The 16,458-nt window shown below is 33.6% G+C and overlaps 5 protein-coding genes across 10 annotated transcripts; 2 read left to right on the top strand and 3 right to left on the bottom strand.

Annotated features, from left to right (window-relative positions):
- The first annotated feature begins 666 nt into the window (after positions 1-666).
- On the top strand, positions 667-4,416 carry LOC110615478 (protein trichome birefringence-like 6). Its single transcript, XM_021757325.2, has 5 exons — positions 667-2,178; positions 2,330-2,522; positions 2,609-2,799; positions 3,321-3,479; positions 3,978-4,416. Exons 1-5 carry the CDS (start codon positions 1,286-1,288, stop codon positions 4,300-4,302), a joined length of 1,761 nt encoding a protein of 586 aa, XP_021613017.1. The 5' UTR covers positions 667-1,285; the 3' UTR covers positions 4,303-4,416.
- Positions 4,332-6,125, bottom strand: LOC110615481 (histone-lysine N-methyltransferase EZ2). Of its 6 annotated transcripts, none has more exons than XM_021757329.2 (3): positions 5,716-5,997; positions 4,698-4,775; positions 4,332-4,638 (listed from the first exon to the last, which is right to left on the bottom strand). In XM_021757329.2, exons 1-3 carry the CDS (start codon positions 5,830-5,832, stop codon positions 4,465-4,467), a joined length of 369 nt encoding a protein of 122 aa, XP_021613021.1. In that variant the 5' UTR covers positions 5,833-5,997; the 3' UTR covers positions 4,332-4,464. The 6 variants fall into 6 exon arrangements, 2 of the variants coding, with proteins under 2 accessions (XP_021613021.1, XP_043812871.1); XM_043956936.1 differs by having other exon boundaries at positions 5,384-5,995; XR_002487952.2 differs by adding an exon at positions 5,384-5,490 and having other exon boundaries at positions 4,360-5,305; positions 5,716-6,022.
- Positions 6,126-6,362: 237 nt separating this feature from the next.
- LOC110615477 (DELLA protein RGL1) lies at positions 6,363-8,495 on the bottom strand. The gene has a single exon (XM_021757324.2). It carries the CDS (start codon positions 8,237-8,239, stop codon positions 6,452-6,454), a length of 1,788 nt encoding a protein of 595 aa, XP_021613016.1. The 5' UTR covers positions 8,240-8,495; the 3' UTR covers positions 6,363-6,451.
- A 2,432-nt stretch (positions 8,496-10,927) lies between these two features.
- On the bottom strand, positions 10,928-12,074 carry LOC110615480. Its single transcript, XM_021757328.2, has one exon. It carries the CDS (start codon positions 11,920-11,922, stop codon positions 11,062-11,064), a length of 861 nt encoding a protein of 286 aa, XP_021613020.1. The 5' UTR covers positions 11,923-12,074; the 3' UTR covers positions 10,928-11,061.
- A 1,966-nt stretch (positions 12,075-14,040) lies between these two features.
- On the top strand, positions 14,041-16,108 carry LOC110614246 (probable WRKY transcription factor 35). Its single transcript, XM_021755734.2, has 3 exons — positions 14,041-14,454; positions 14,629-14,766; positions 14,932-16,108. The coding sequence occupies exons 1-3, from the start codon at positions 14,375-14,377 to the stop codon at positions 15,497-15,499; spliced, it is 786 nt and encodes a 261-aa protein (XP_021611426.1). The 5' UTR covers positions 14,041-14,374; the 3' UTR covers positions 15,500-16,108.
- The last annotated feature ends 350 nt before the right edge of the window (positions 16,109-16,458 follow it).

The raw sequence follows: 16,458 nt of genomic DNA on the forward strand, positions 1-16,458 counted from the left end.
TTTAAAATATTATTAATAAAAATAAAATTTTTAAATATAAAATATATACACATAATTATAATTTATAATTTTGAGTATAAATATTTAATGGAATACTTTAACATATATTATTGTGGTGTTTTATATAATAGAAATTTATTTAATATCTATTTAATATAATATATTTAATATCACGTATAATAAATATAAAATATATTTAATTTCAAAATAAAATTTAAATTATAAAATTATATTTTATTAATAATATAAAACTTTAAAAATTATATTGTAATTTATAATTAATTTTTAAAATTTAATTTAATTTTATAGGCTATTATTATAGTAAATTGAAAAAAATTAATTTTATAATTTAAAATTTAAAATGATAAATGTAAATGTAAATTATCTTAAAATGTTTGAATTTTTTTTATTAATATTTTTAAAAAAAAGCGTAGGGAGGTTTTTAAAATTTTATATATAGTATGTCCGCCAGCGCATGCATACATGTCATGATACAACTTCATTATTTTGGTGACGTCCCACATCTCATGCTTCCTGCTTTTATTATTATTTTTTTTTATTAATCATATGCTTTTTTTTATTGGATAGTCTTTCACAACCTTAAGAATATATATCAAATCAATTAATTTATTATTGATAAGCTTAATTATTCAAATTCAAATGAGATCAATCATCTAAAAAAAAAATAATGCATTTACCAAAAGACGCATGTATCCCTTTCCTTTTGCAAAGCCTGATCAAGGTTAGCATCGCTTGGAATCCAAGCAAAAAGTGGCAACTATCTGTGTCTTCCTAGCCAGATGGAGATGAAAAAACACTAGCTTACGCAGAACTTTTTTTGATGCAATGGCTGAAAGAATATTATTCACTTTTTTAACTTACATTATTCCCTGCTAAAGAAAAACCACAAAGGCATAAAAGCCATGTACAAAGCCAGATTTGGCCATAAGATTACAAGTAAGGTAAGATTCTCGAATAGCTCCGAGGAGATGGGTATAATATGCAAAATTACTGTTGAGGGTAGGGGCGTTTCCGGTAATTAACTGCCACACACTTCTCCATCACCGGCATCACCAGAAGAAGCAGCACCTACTCCCACAATTTTCGCCTCCGCTTCTATCCCTTGTCAATGTGCTCCCATTTTTCAACTATTTTCTTCTTCACATATAATGTATGCTTTTTTCTTTATCACAACTCAACAGTCTTTGACCTACCTCCCTCTCTTTTCTTTTCTCAAGTGAAACTTCTCGATCTCAGATAGCTGAGTAGCTAAGAGCTCAGTCAGATGGAGAGACAGAGAAGTTTCTTCTTCAAATCTACAAAATTCCTGGTCTTCTCTTTCACACTCTCATCTTCTATAATCTTCCTCGCATTTTTTACCGTCTGCCTATTCAAATCCAGCACTTTGATCCTCCAAGATGCAAGTTTTCGGTTCAATACAACCTCCCTTGTGGGTGTCACACCCATTTCTGTGCAGACTCTCTCTGGCTTGCCTAATAATTTCTCGGCCAGTGGATTGACAAATACAATTTTCACACATGCCCATTTCTCTGTATCTGATAATACTTCTGGATTTGCTATCATTTCAGTTGCGGCGGACAATGACGAATCTAAAGAGCTAAAAGCCGAAGTCGACGGAGACAAAGACCGTGTAAATGGTAATTTTAGTACAGTACAAGAGACTGTACTAGCAGGGCAATCTTCATCTGAGAAATTGCTAGTCGCAGAAAGTAGTGAAAAGGTTTATGATGAGAAGATTAAAGGAATTTCAAGAGGAAAAACTGAAGTTTCCAGCAGTGGTGAGATTGCAGAGGAGAATGAAGTAACTTCAATTGGAAAAATTGAAGCCCCAAGGGCAGAGGGGACTGGAGGCAAGAGAGCGATAGCAACTTCAGTTGAGAATATTGAAGCTCCAAGGAAGGGGCGCATCGAAGAGAAGAAAATTAGATTAACTTCAGTTGATAAAATTGAAGCTTCAAGCAAAGGCCGGATTAAAGAGAGAAACACAAGGGGATGTGACGTTACAAAAGGCCGGTGGGTCTATGATGAAAGCTATCCTTTATACACGAATAATTCATGTCCTTTCATAGATGAAGGGTTCGATTGTTTGGGAAATGGGAGACTGGATAAAGATTACATGAAGTGGCGATGGCAACCTCAAGACTGTGACATCCCAAGGTATTAATTGCCAGATGCAATCTGCTGTTTCCTTTTCTTCTAAAATTCAAAATTTATGTCTACTCAGATTGCAAGGTAATGCAATTTTGTTGACAATTCGATGTGATTTTGAATAATTCTGGTCTTTATCGAATTGGGATTTGTTCATTAGGTTTAATGCAACCAAAATGTTGGAACTAATCAGAGGGAAAAGGCTGGTTTTTGTTGGAGACTCGATTAATAGGAATCAGTGGGAGTCCATGCTTTGTATGTTAATGGGAGCTGTTAGAGATCCTAAGATGGTGTATGAGACCCATGGAAGGAGAATCACCAAGGAGAAAGGGAATTATTGCTTCAAATTTGTGGTAATGACCAAATTATTATGCTAAAAGTTCAGCACTGCTCTCTTCTTTTTCTGGACCAGCATTTGATTTTGAGATTTGTTTTGCAGGATTACAAATGTACCGTTGAATACTATGTATCACATTTTTTGGTTCATGAGAGCAAAGCAAGAGTAGGGCAGAAGCGTGTGCAGACTTTGCGAATTGACGCCATTGATCATGGATCATCAAGATGGAGAGGAGCTGATATTCTGATCTTCAACACTGCCCATTGGTGGTCTCATTTCAAAACAAAAGCTGGGTTAGTCCCTCAAGCTATTAGGATTAGGCTTTACAACCAACCTAAACTGGTGCTGTTACAGTATGTTCAAATAAAGTAAATTGAGGTCTAATAAGGTAAGGTAATAATGAAAGGCAATGACTTGAAGATGTAGGTGTTTTGAATGGTCTGAAACTACTAAAGTCTCATCTGTTTTTCAGAAGCAAACTTTCCATATTAGTCTGAGAGTTGTTTGGGAATTTTAATTGCACAACTGTTTGCATTGTTTCAAAAATAATTCTATTCTTTCCCTTGCTTTAGTATAACATCTGCCACACCAGGAGATCCTAATTTAAGATGGCATGATTCTACTTCTAGGCTAAACAAGCAATTGGAAGATTGTTGCTTGATGAGCCCTTAGAAAAAGACTAGTGCAAATGGATAAATTTCAGCTGAGAAAAATATCCTGCTTTCAAGGAGAACAAGTAACTATAAATTATCATACTATCTGCTTTTATTATCTATTATTATCATCATTTGTAATATCTGGACCACTGCAACAGGATCAACTACTATCAGGAAGGGAACCAAGTTTATCCCAAGCTCGATGTTTCCACAGCTTTCAGAAGAGCTTTGACGACGTGGGCATCATGGGTTGATAAACATATCAATTCTAGAAAGACCCGAGTTTTCTTTAGAAGTTCAGCACCTTCCCATTTCAGGTTTGATACTGCCATGTTTCAAAGCTCACTTTAACCTTAAAATATCAAGGGCATTTTGAAGTGTAGTCCCTTAAATTTGACAAAAACCACAACTTAATCCTTGTTTTTTGAATAACAAAAAATTTAGGCTCTGATTTTTCATTTTATTAATAAAATAATCCTTTAGTCAACAATATACTGAAGAAGTTAACCAAAATTGAAAATGCCAAATTGTTATAAATATTAAAACTATAGGAACTAAAATACTCTAAATATTGAAATTACAAGGACCAAATTGTTATAAAAAGTAGATTTCCAAGGACTAAATTATTATAGGTTAATAGTGAAATATTAACATAGTAACTATTTTGCTAACAAAAATGAAATTCAAAAACTAAATTGTTTCTCATTAAAAAAGTAAGAATTAAATTGTAGATTTGCTAGTTTTAAGGACTATATTGTAAATTATTCCAAATATTGAATTGCGCTGACTAGTGTCTTTATTATATATAAATACAGGGGTGGCCAATGGAATTCAGGTGGGCATTGCGAGGAGGCTACAAGGCCCTTAAACGAAACCTTTTGCGTACACGCTTTTGAGAAGAATAATATCACAGAAGATATCATCAAGCATATGAGAACTCCGGTTACTTTCTTGAACATTACTGGTTTATCAGAATTTCGCATAGATGGCCATCCATCCAAATATGGGAAAAAACCTGTAAAACGCTATGCTTCAGGTGGTCAAGATTGCAGCCACTGGTGTCTTCCTGGCATTCCTGATACATGGAATCAACTGTTGTATTTTCACTTGCTATACAAACAGGGTGACAGTTTTCAGTAGGATTAGATTCAGCTTGTTAGCTCTGTATATTCTTTTAATCATTTCTGCCTCTCAATCTTGAAGGTGGTAAAGCAAATGCAAAGTTTCCGCATTCACGGATCATGTTTTCTACAAGTATCTAGTGAAATATTCTGCTTCTGATACATTCGAACAAGCTACTTGCTATGTAGGTTTTGAAACGCTTGTTTTTCTAGTTCTGGGACCCTCAGGCTTACGAGTCCACCCAGGAGCCTGGTCTGGCCCATAACGATAATCATAGAATAGCTCCTCAGTGATGGCTTCAATGTGTTCCTTGGCAAAGATGCCTACTCGATGATCTCCTGCCACCAGCATCACCTGGGCCACTCAACAAATTAGCTCACTGAAGCAAAGAAGGATCATCAAGACAAGCATACCTGTGCATAGCAATTAGGATTTGATGAGGGGTTTGCAAATTTCAGCTCATCTCCTTTGCAGTAGGCATCAAGAACATACTGTAGAAGAAGAGGCATGCCACATCAAACCATGAAAATAATGTCCGCGAGGAATAGATTTTGCCAGTTGACACTGGTTTCTCATTTCAAACATGACCTATAGTTCTTAATTGTCATCAGTGGTATTATTGATATTAGTTCTTAATTGTTAAAAATTGGCATTTTCAACACTATGTCCACCCAACGTGAATGGATGCCATTATATTATGCTGTCAATCTTGTGGGCAGCTACTATCACTTGCATGTCCCTAATGGATGCTTGAATGCTTTGTGCTTCGGACTTGAGCTTGGAGGTCTCAAATTGAATTCATCATAGGATGGTGGCGATACCTAGTCCAAGTTCTACCAGGTCTCCCAATAGCCAAAAGGAGGAGTTAAATAAAATGGGCAGGAAGAAAGCAACCATCACTTGCCTGATCACTCAAGTCAAAGAGGAATAATGAATTGGCACTATCATAGATTTTCTCGCACTAATGGGAGATCAGTTCACCAGTATATTCTCCAAGATAATCATTTTTGTTGACTGGGTTCTGAAATCACATCATCCAATTTGTTGAATAAAACTCGTATATTACCATTGAAGACAACAACTGTATATGCAATTCTACCTTTGAAAAGGCACCCCATCCAAGCAACATCAGATTTTGGCAAAAGGATCCGCACAAGGAAAACATTAGAAGAATTATAGCACATACAGGAGCCGAACAGGGCTTACCTGCAACAAATTCTTAATCTAATGAGATTTTAGTGATCAATTTTAAGTTCATGATAACTTGAACATACCAGTCCCTCATAACACATAAAGGATCGGAAAATTAAACTAATCTCCATTACTACTATGGTTAATTCAGATCATAAGTTTCTCATCCAACTGAATCAAGACAAAAGCGACGCCCAGATACAAAGACAACTACATCAAGAGCTATAGAGAGGAACTGACTTTGGGCATAGAGGCAGAGTCGCTTGATATCGACACCATAGTTACCGTGCTCTGCTTTGCACTGCACCTCGATTCAGAAAAAGGGAAGAACAAATCTCTGACGCTGGATAGATACATGTCATGTAGAGACGTGGCTCAACCTCCTTACAATTGCTTTACGGCCCAAAATGACACACCGGAATTTGATGAGCGAGCCTCGACCCATCATCCTAGTAGCAAGCCCAACATAAGCATGTTTTATAATTAAAAGATAAAAGTTTGAGGATATCGCAGTGAGAGCTGATTATTTTCAGATTTCCTGTTTGTTTTATAATTCAAATAATGAAGTGATTTCTTTTGCAGCCACGAGAACGATGGCGTCATTATCAATTGAGCTCTATATTTTATTCCAAGTGAGTTAATCCTCATACGTTCATTAAGAAAAACACTTTTTTAATATATTAATTAATAAATATTAAAAATTAAATCAAAATTATTTTGACATAAGAACAGCAAAACAATTTTTGCAAATAGTTTTTTTTTTTACAATATTTAAAAATGATTTTTTTATATATATAAAAAAAGCTTTTTTTTAACTCCAATTTTAATAACAAACCTGCTCTTTTTTTTTTTCTTTTCTTTTCTGAAAACTACAATTAAGGAGTTATGAGTCTCGAATGATTCCATTCCAAAATGCGAAGCCTTTTTATTCATTTGAAGAAGACTAGAATCCACAGACATTCAATTTCAGGCAACCTCAGAATCTATAATTTGCAAAGAACCTCCCTAATCTCTCTCTAGAGAACTTCCAAGCTGAAAGGGAATGCAATGTTGTTCCCTTCCACCCAACAAGTAGACACTTGCCATTCTTATCAAGACTACATGAACTCCCACAAGGAAATTGCTTTGGAACTAATGTAGCTTGGTACAATGATGACTCACTAAATCCTATTTCCACCATTCTAAATCTTGAGAAGAATGCCCTCCAAACGTCTATTTTCACACTTCTAGCAATCCTTTCGTTGTCCCCCACTGCCACAATTTCTCGTATCCCATGACAGAATGCTGCTTCAACGATCAATTTATTCTCAATGTTCTGTTTCATGCAGGTTTCAAGGCAATCAAAGTATGCACTGTAAAAGAACAGTGCTTCAATGAAACGATTCACAAATATAGGTGAATTATGATTTGCTTCAACTTCAGTGACCACCATTATTGATGGGTTGAGATTTTTAATCACCCTCATTAAATTTTCCAAACAATCAGGGTTTGAGATCAATGTCCTCAGAAACATGTTAGAGACAACCACCAAGACTTCATCAGGTGCAATTTCGAAGAGATCCTCCTTGATATCATTCACGTTTGATACATAAATTGCCTTGAATGTGAAAGGAAAGTTCATTGACTTAGCAAACCTTTCTAAGCTCCTACCAGTCTCCTCTATCTTGTTGTGTATCCCTGTCAAGCCCACCGCAGTTACCTTGAGATGTTCTAGTGGGCGTTGTTCGCGCTCTGCAAGTGCTTGCATCATCGCTGTCCATTGAACTCCACTTCTAATTTCAAGGTCAATCGCATGGAGCTTCCTAGCTGATCCAATGTTTTCCATTATAGCTTGGATTGACGTGAGCTGCGTAATTTGATTAAAAGGAACGCTTTGGTGGAAATCAAGTACAGCAAGATTGGTACCCAACCCATGAGCAATTTCACATTTTGCTTGTCTCTCCTTTTGGGTAAACCTTCCAGTCGCCTTATCAATCCTCTCTCGCAGAGCTTCCGCAAAGCAATACACCACTCTCTGGACTGGATTAGCTCTCTCATATGCAATCCATTCGCAGCGGGTGAGCAATCTGTTTGCTCTATCATATTGTTGGTAGCCTACTTTCTCTGCAGCAGCCAGAAGAAGGTGAGCAAGCTCCACATCTCTTGTTTCTTCCTCAGACAGGCCGGAGAGAGCATAGCCAAAAGGGTGCATGAGCATAGAAAAATCATCATACCTTGGATCAGAGAATTGTATATACCTTGCTCCCGCTACCCTCATAACCTCCTCGGTCGATAGCTTTTTTCGAGTCTCTACCCGATGAGTTTGGTTGCTTGCGTTGTTGAATTGGTTCATGTTCAGTTTCTTGATACTGCTTCCATAATTGTTGAGGAGTTCCAGAGATGAGGATAGAACAAAAGGATGTGGCGATTCTTTATTGGGTTTGGCAATATTAATCTCAGACTTGTTTAGTTTCTGAATTGGTTGTGCTGGTGCTGGGAAACAAGAACCGAAATATTCATCTAGTGTCAAACAGTTTGATTTGGGAGGCGGTGGTTGCTGCTGTTGATCTTTAAAGAAATGTAATCCTTTATTGCTGGTGGTATCATCCTGATAAGCACCATATTCAGAACAGATAGGATAGACTTGGCCCAATTCTTCCATAGAAAACAAAGGGTTCTGTTTTTCTTTGATGACAGCTTCCCCTTTCTCATAATGTTGAGGAAGATAGTCACCTTGGATTCCATTGAAGTCGAATGGAGTGAAAGAGAACAAAGCATTTGCCATCTCAGAAAAGAAGCAGATCGGCAAATTCACACACAAATGAGACAATAATGGTTATCTAACAGGTTTCATATTTGTCTAAGTTTTCTTGGTTTGGTTACTGGCATTAATCATGGAGAAGTCCGAAGTAGCTAAACCCAAAAAAGGCGAGGATTGTGACAGAGAAGGTGACGTTTCAACATAGCCGTCATGGCCTGCTTGGATTAAGCAGACTGTGGATTAGAATAGAATTTGAGATGTTATCATGGATAAAACAAGGCCGAAGATCCAAATGGATGATGATAACAAAATTACGACCACGTTTCCTAAGTTGGGCCAAGCAACGTTAGACAAAAATAATTAAATTATAAATTGAAGAAAATAAAATAAATTAGTGACACAATTCAAAGGGATAACTTATACAAATTACTTGAGGAAATTAATAATAATCACTATTTTCTTTTCCTTTCTTTGCTGGCACTAATCTTTTGTTTGGTTTGAGCCAACTAGAGGGTGGAGCTTTCTCTGGGCTGGACTTCTCAAACGCGTGTCCATATTGGATTTACAATAATGGAATTTTGCATTTCAATTCAATTTTACTTTAATACGATAAATCATAATTTTAAATAATAATTATTTTAATATAATGAAAAGCAAAACCGATAAATAACTACTCTCCAGTTAGTTTGCAAAATTTATTTAATGAATAGTTTACTAATATAATTAACTGAGTTTATACATAAATTATAAATAAATTCATTCAGAAATTTTATGAGCCTAATATTAATAAATTTAAATTTAATATATTTATTAAATAATTCAACTCACAAGAAAGCAAATTAAATTGAACCTAAAATATTTTGCAATTTACACCTTATCTCTTAGTTAAAAATTCATACAAAAACGCCATATCACCTTCTAATAGAATTACTATGCAAATATCCTTAAATTCAAGGGGAATGTGATAATAATTTCACAACTAATAAAATTAGGGCTAATAGTACTAAAATTTTTCCCCTTACGTGTTTGTATATTTTAATTCTAAAGTTTTAATTTTTGTGGTATACCACATACCCAAAATTCAAAATTTTAAGAAATTTTATTTGAATCAAAAAATAATTTTAGAAAAAGTGAGATTGATTGTGTGGCAGCCTATGTTCTATCAATAGACCTCAGATCACATATCAACATAACTAATTCAACCCAACAACCTCAACTCCTTTATACTCAACACATCCCAACTAAAATTAAAAATCTCTAAAATTTAAATCCCTAGTATCTTCCTTCCTTATCTTTCTCTAAATTCTCCATGAGGATCTTATACTTCACCTACCAATTTATATGTTTCATATTGTTGCATCTCTTCACATTTTCTCTAAGTTTATTTTTAATTTAAATAAAATTTTATTAAATTTTGAATTTCTAATTTGTGATGTCAAAATTAACAAAAAAAAAAAAGAAAGAAAGAAAAGCTGGGAATTCTTTAGTGCTATTAGTACATAAAGTTAATTAGAAAAAGACTAGTCATCACAAAAAAGGATTATGAAATAGAAAAAGCAATGGTTTATGGGGGTTCCTTAAGCTGCAAAATCCAATTATTTTTGGTGGCATTTTTTCCCTTTTTCTCAAATTTGGTGAATTACACTATTTTTGCAAAACAATTCAATGAATTTCATACTATATTATAATACTTAGCTTATTAAGGCACGGAATGGATATGATAGTGGCTGTACTCTCTTTGATAAATTTATTTTTTAAAGTAAAATGAGGTGATTGGACAATGATGATGTTTTTAAAAGTTTTGGACATAGGAAAGTGATGCTTTAAATGCGTAACTTAAAACATACAAAATTCAAATAAGACCATTTTGAATTTAGAATTCACCTCAAAATTTTTCATATTATTTGTTATCCATTACCGAAAGTACAAAGATTATTGGCTTAGTGGTCCGCTTTGATGAGGTCAACCTTGTAATGTTGAAGGAAATTTGGATGGATGGATGGATGATTTGAGCGAATCATGACTCAGTATTGGACATACCAAGGCGTTATTACTTAGTTCGGTGGTTCAAAACTGAGTGAGTCTACTCCAATCATCTATTAAAATCAAGGGTTCAACTCACAGGGTCACATCACCATAATGTTTAGCTCTATATTTAATTGAAATTTACATGAAATAAATGTTTTAAATAACTTTAGTGTATATAATACATTAAACAGTCTCCTTTTTTATTATTATTATTTCTTTCTTTCTTCTTTTTCTTCTTTCTCTCCTTCTTTGATGGGTGACAGTAAAAATTAGAACGTTAATATTGAAGGATTTTAATTGCTCCACCTAGCTGTAGATTGGTTTGTTATGCATTGGCCAATGGACATCTCATCCTGTATAATCAATTTAAAGCAAAACATAGCAGATTGTTTTACGTCTATATTTAAATTATAATCAATGATAATAGTCGAAAATTATATTTACTTATTTATTTGTAGTCGAAAAATTATATTATTTTATATAATAAAAAATTGAGTTTTCTTAAAATTACTTTTAAATTATTATTAAACTGTTAATTTAACACTATTAAGATTACACATATTACTAAGATTACTATGGTATAGATATTATTTTAAAAAGAAAACTAAATAGTGGCTACAGAGGACAGGGAGAATTTCTTTTTAATATACATTAGGGTTTATATACACCTGTTCAACCAGTAATTAATATATCGTCAAAATGAAGGTGGATTTCAATGCAAAATTTGATTTTTTTTTTTTTAATTTATTTATTTTCACTTAAGTGTTTATACAACCTAATGGACCTAAGAATTAAAATTTCCTGGAATTGCTCAACATTCAGACCTTGTCTTCATTTCCACAAGGGTCGGGAGAAGACCCTTGTGGATTTCTTCTCAAGCCTCTATAAAGCAAAACCATCATTATCCACATTAAGCCTTTCACAACTCTCACCAGACCAATTGTTACTGTGAGGTAGTAAAGCCACCACCCAAGCATATCAGCCATGCCTATGCCCACTAACATATCTCTCTTTGCCTCTGCTACGATAACCAGACATTCAACCTCATCCCTCAACTTCAACCACCACAGTATACCAAAACTCGCCGCCATAGCCACCCTTTGAAACCAGCTTTCTGCTCTAGTCACCCCAAATAACGTGTCATCAACCACCTGCTTAACCACGGTTCTACACCAATGAAGCATAGTCTCATGCAAACCCACGAAAAATATTACCCTATTTAACAAACTTCTCTTGACATCAAAAGTGTGACCATCGATGTCAGCTGCTATGCTGCCTTCTATTCCCAAGCCAACGCATACTTGTAAAGTACAGAGTAAAATCCATGCAGTGCACAGTCGGGGTCGGTAAAGTTGATCACCAGGCGGCGACTCACTTAGAAGGGTAACTCTAGCAGTCAAGCCATGGAGGAGAGTTGCTACGCTAAGAATCGAAACAAGAAAATAAAGAAGTAGAGGATTGGCGTAGAGAAACAAAGAGAAGAGCAAAGAAGAGAATGGCGGCGTAGGACCAGATCTGATGCTCAAGAGATAACTGTAACAAGAGAGCCTGGCAAGGAGGAGAAAGGAAAGAGGAAGCAAGATACTGAGGATTGTGATTGTGAGAACTTGGAAGGGTTCCGCCGAGATGGCATAGAGATTTTGAGCTTTGTGTCGCCAATTGATCTGCTGCCAAACCATTTTGTCCCGAAATGAAATTTGATAATTAGATGTTAAGAAAGAAAACTTACATTAAATAATTTATGTGATTGTTACCAAGCTGAAGCTGTAGCTCCGGCAAATAAAATATAATTATAAAGTGGTTCCCACTTCCAAATTTGAAGTTACCTACCCAAGACATGTTCTTCATATGCTGTGTATACACACATTTTGCTTCAAATATACATATGTATTTGTTTTTTTCAGAAAATATATTTTTTATTAATAAATTATTATATATACAATATATATTTATATTACGGTTTATATCGATTCAATTATTATTAACAAAAAAAATACTATATTAATTAATATCAACATTATTTGCATTCGAATATATATATATTTAAATCAAAGTTTCAAATATATAAATTCATTGGTATAATTTATAAATGCCACGTTTGAAAATTATTTTAAAATCTTTATATAATTAATAACTTTCTATATATTAAAACAAGTTGCCCATTGGGAGGCTGGCTGCCCGTCAAATGAATAAATAGTTGCCTGCTGCTTGCAATCATACAGACGTAATGGAGAAGTACATTGGGTGAACTAGTCAGATAATTGATTTGATTATATTAGTTGAAACCAGTTATATCTAGATTTCTACTGCTTCAATTTCATTTTAATAAAAAGTGTGACGAATTTTGATAGTTTCAAACCTTTTTTATTTTATTACCCATGACGAAAGGTATTTTTAGTTGTTAAAATTTTAATTAAAATAAGTTTTTTAAAGATGCACTACTCTCACATCAATTTACTAATTGATTAAAAAAAATTCATATTTGTAAATTAAATAATCTATACTAGATATTATTTAAATTATAAGACGGTTAGCAATAATTTGAGTTGTTGTGCAGTTGGGTTAATGTACAAGTCTCTGTTGTGTTGCGTCTGTCGAAGAATGTAGCAAACATATCTCTTTCTTTCTTTTAGGCTGGAATTGGGTCAAAATAGCCATTGGGTCCAATTAACGCCAATATTCGCCACTAACGGTCTATGATCAGGCTGCAAGTCAATGCCGTAAGCCACGCAAAATACCCACTACTTTATCATTCAACTTTTTTTTTTTTTTAAAAAAAAATTCAATTGTATTATCATCTCTCTTACTATACATCTAATAAAGTATAGAAGAACTACAGCCATATATATATATATTACTCATATAAAATAACTAAAATAATTAATTATTAACAAATTATTATTTATCAATATTTTCAAATGACATAAGAAAATATATTATGAGAATGTAAACGCTAATTTTTAAAATAATAAAAAATATAATGAGGGTGAGGAAAGAATAAGTGCAAAATTCAGATATATATAAAAATAATTAAATTAAATTAATCGAAAAAATAATTAATATAAAATATTCAACTCTCAACAAAACTTATCAATTAAATAAAGGGAGGATTTTCTTTTTTTATATAAAAAAAAAAAGCCGGATACAGAGAAGGAGAGGTAGATGGCTAGGGGTCCGTTAGATGATTTTTGGGGGACTTAGGCCTCAAAAGGTTTTATATTTTTTACGATTTTTTTTAAAATTATATTTTATATTTTGTAATATATAGAGAATTTAAAAAATTAATTAATAAAAATATTATTTTAATTAAAGCGAAATAACTTTTTCTAAATAACTTATTTTTAAAAAATATTTTTTCTTAATAAAAATATTGTTAATGCTACTATATATAAATTTTATAATATTATTTATTTTTTAAATTACACTTAAATGATCAAAAAATAAATTATTTCTTAAAAAATATTTTTAAAGAATTTTTTTATATAAAATATTTTTTACAAAATATTTATCGCTGCACAAATAAAATTCATATATATGTATATATTTCCTTTAAAATTTTCTGTTTGACGTTTTTTTTTTTTTAAATTAAAATTTGCCTAAAACTGTTAATTTATTTTATTTAAAAACTTAGAAGAATAGAATGATAATATCCACTGGCAAATCTAAAAATAGAGAGTATGGAAGCCAGTGGTTTGGTCTAGCCAATCAAATGAGAGGGTGCATGGGTGCCAGCATGTTTTTCTATCAATACATTAAATTTGGAGCAGTAGAAGAGGTTGGGTTTCTTTATTTTATTGGAAATGTCAGAGAGTGATGCTGATCTATGTTGTTTTTGTTCATTGTTTCATATTTAATGACTGAAAAGAAAGGAGAAAAAAGCAACTTGATGAGGAGTTGTTTTTCATCTATTGCATCTTAGCTAACTGCCCTTTTCTTCTTTCTTTCTTTCTGCTGCTGCTCTCTCTCTCTCTCTCTTAATCAATTAAAGTATGATCTCCATCCTGTTCTTTTTTCCCTTTTCGCTCACTTCTCTCAAAGTTTAAATCCTCAGAACTACCTTCTCTGTCTAATCTAAAGCTTTTTGGTATTGGATAATAAGTAAAGAAGCAGCTATAATCGCAAAATCTAGTCATGGATGGTTCTCCCTGCTCTCCAAAGCTCGACTCTAGAGTTTCAGACCTCAAATCAGAAACTCAGGCATCCAAAAGAAGGTTTTTAAGTTTTTTTTTTCTTTATTTACTCTCTGTCTGGTACAAATTCTTTTCAGAAAGCAGGATACTATAATTTAAAAAGCTAATTAAATGTAATTAGGGTTATTTTCCTAGCTTGATTCTTCAAAAAAATTGTCTGACAAACAGAATTTTCTTTTCTTTCTGATGTTGTAGGAAGGCGGTTGAGAAGACTGTTGTTACAGTGAGGATTGGAGCAAATGCTGGGAAAGAAAAGCATGAAGGGCCACCTTCTGATTTTTGGTCTTGGAGGAAATATGGGCAAAAACCTATTAAAGGATCTCCTTATCCAAGGTTAATTTAGTTCTTATATCCTATGGATAATCTCTCTTGTCCAGCTAATTAACTTAATTCTTGATTTTGCCAAAAACATCTTGCTACATCATCGTTTCCCATGATTTTTGCTCTAACACACATCAAGAGTTGTCACTGGTTTCATGCTTCTTCGATTCTATGCAGGGGTTATTACAGGTGCAGCACATCAAAGGGCTGTTCAGCCAAGAAACAAGTAGAGAGATGCAGAACAGATGCTTCTGTGCTGATCATTACGTACACCTCTACCCACAATCACACAGGTCCCGATCTCCACAATACAAACCTCAATCAACAACTGAAAGAATCCCAAACAGAATCCACTTATGAACCTCATCCTACAACTCCAAAACAAGAACAACAGGAAGAGGATAATCAGAATGAGAATCATCCCATTGTTGCAATCAGTTCAAAAGATGACAATGAAGGCCACAATTTTCACTACTTACAGTCCTCAATAAATTGTTCTGATGATATCATGGTAAATCAAGAAGATCCTTTCACTCAGAACCCTGCAGAAAAAACTGATGACACATTGACTATTCTCTTAGATGAAGAGCCCATCTCTTGTCCTAGAATGATGACATTTGCGACGCCCAAATCAGAAGAAAATGACTTCTTTGATGAGCTAGAAGAGCTGCCCACATATTCAGCTTTCACTAGCTTCATGCGGGGCAATTTTTACGATGAAAGGATTCCTGTTGTCCCTTCTTGATCCTTGTGTTCCTGGGGCTTGCAGCCTAGAAAAATGTACTTGCAAAAATGTTCATATGAGATGGTAATAATATAATATAAATGGCCACTACTGGTAGTAGCAGTTGATGTTGTTGTTGTTACTTGTTTGGCTGCTAGCTTCTTGTTTTGTTGTTTATTTTCAGCAAGTGACTACAAAAAGTTGCACTAACTTGGCACCAACGGAGCTAGTGGAGAGCTTTCATGTCATCTCTTATTGGGTTTCTTGAGATTGAGGCTCAAATGAGGAAGAGTGTGTGTGTGAGAGAGAGAGGGGCCTCTTTTAGTGGTTTGTATCCTTTTGCATATGTTAATTAAAGAAGGCACGAGTTTCACGAGTGAGTGCTCCAAGACCTTTTAGAAGATAAGGCTCACTTTTGCTTTTTGTTGAGTGATTGATTGGGTGGAAGAGAGATGTTTGGCCTTTTTGGATATTTTTTCCTAGAACAATCTTATTGAAATTTGATTGATTCAGGTGAAATAGAAGCATCAGTGCATTACTACTCTAAAAAGTTTATGGTACTTGTGTTTTTGGATTCATGAACAGTTACTGTTGTTGGAAATGTGAAGCAAACTACTTTTCCTTTTGTCCTTTCTTTTTTTTTTTTTAACCTTTATGTCAGTTTTATATTGCGCAGAAAATTAATTCATTATGAATTATTCTATATTTTAATATCACTAAAATTAAAAAAATTTTAGAATGCCATGTAGCTTTTCCATTCACAAATTTAAAATAATTCATATAAACTTCACATAATTACGCTTGTCAACTACCGCGCAGGAAGGTTTATTCAACATATTCATGAAAAAGGACGTTATATAATTTTTATATACATTAAATTAGTTTTCACATTTCACTAATTTATTTTCTTATATAATAATAGAATGACAAGTAAATTCGTTTCTTAATCAACTCCTCGACTTTTGGGATTGTCGTTCAAG

Source organism: Manihot esculenta, chromosome 5 (genome assembly GCF_001659605.2).
Source record: "Manihot esculenta cultivar AM560-2 chromosome 5, M.esculenta_v8, whole genome shotgun sequence".
NCBI classification, from domain to species: domain Eukaryota; kingdom Viridiplantae; phylum Streptophyta; class Magnoliopsida; order Malpighiales; family Euphorbiaceae; genus Manihot; species Manihot esculenta.

What these genes read in the sequence shown, in the direction of transcription:
- LOC110615477 (XM_021757324.2), bottom strand. Translation starts at nt 8,239, where the DNA reads ATGGCAAATGCTTTGTTCTCTTTCACTCCATTCGACTTCAATGGAATC.
- LOC110615480 (XM_021757328.2), bottom strand. Translation starts at nt 11,922, where the DNA reads ATGGTTTGGCAGCAGATCAATTGGCGACACAAAGCTCAAAATCTCTAT.
- LOC110615478 (XM_021757325.2), top strand. Translation starts at nt 1,286, where the DNA reads ATGGAGAGACAGAGAAGTTTCTTCTTCAAATCTACAAAATTCCTGGTC. An exon ending in CATTTCAAAACAAAAGCTGG is followed by an intron (nt 2,800 to 3,320) that starts GTTAGTCCCTCA and finishes CCACTGCAACAG; the next exon opens with GATCAACTACTATCAGGAAG. An exon ending in TCAGCACCTTCCCATTTCAG is followed by an intron (nt 3,480 to 3,977) that starts GTTTGATACTGC and finishes ATATAAATACAG; the next exon opens with GGGTGGCCAATGGAATTCAG.
- LOC110615481 (XM_021757329.2), bottom strand. Translation starts at nt 5,832, where the DNA reads ATGTATCTATCCAGCGTCAGAGATTTGTTCTTCCCTTTTTCTGAATCG. An exon ending in ACTCTGCCTCTATGCCCAAA is followed by an intron (nt 4,776 to 5,715) that starts GTCAGTTCCTCT and finishes CTTCTTCTACAG; the next exon opens with TATGTTCTTGATGCCTACTG. An exon ending in ATCCTAATTGCTATGCACAG is followed by an intron (nt 4,639 to 4,697) that starts GTATGCTTGTCT and finishes TGAGTGGCCCAG; the next exon opens with GTGATGCTGGTGGCAGGAGA.
- LOC110614246 (XM_021755734.2), top strand. Translation starts at nt 14,375, where the DNA reads ATGGATGGTTCTCCCTGCTCTCCAAAGCTCGACTCTAGAGTTTCAGAC. An exon ending in ACTCAGGCATCCAAAAGAAG is followed by an intron (nt 14,455 to 14,628) that starts GTTTTTAAGTTT and finishes CTGATGTTGTAG; the next exon opens with GAAGGCGGTTGAGAAGACTG. An exon ending in AAAGGATCTCCTTATCCAAG is followed by an intron (nt 14,767 to 14,931) that starts GTTAATTTAGTT and finishes GATTCTATGCAG; the next exon opens with GGGTTATTACAGGTGCAGCA.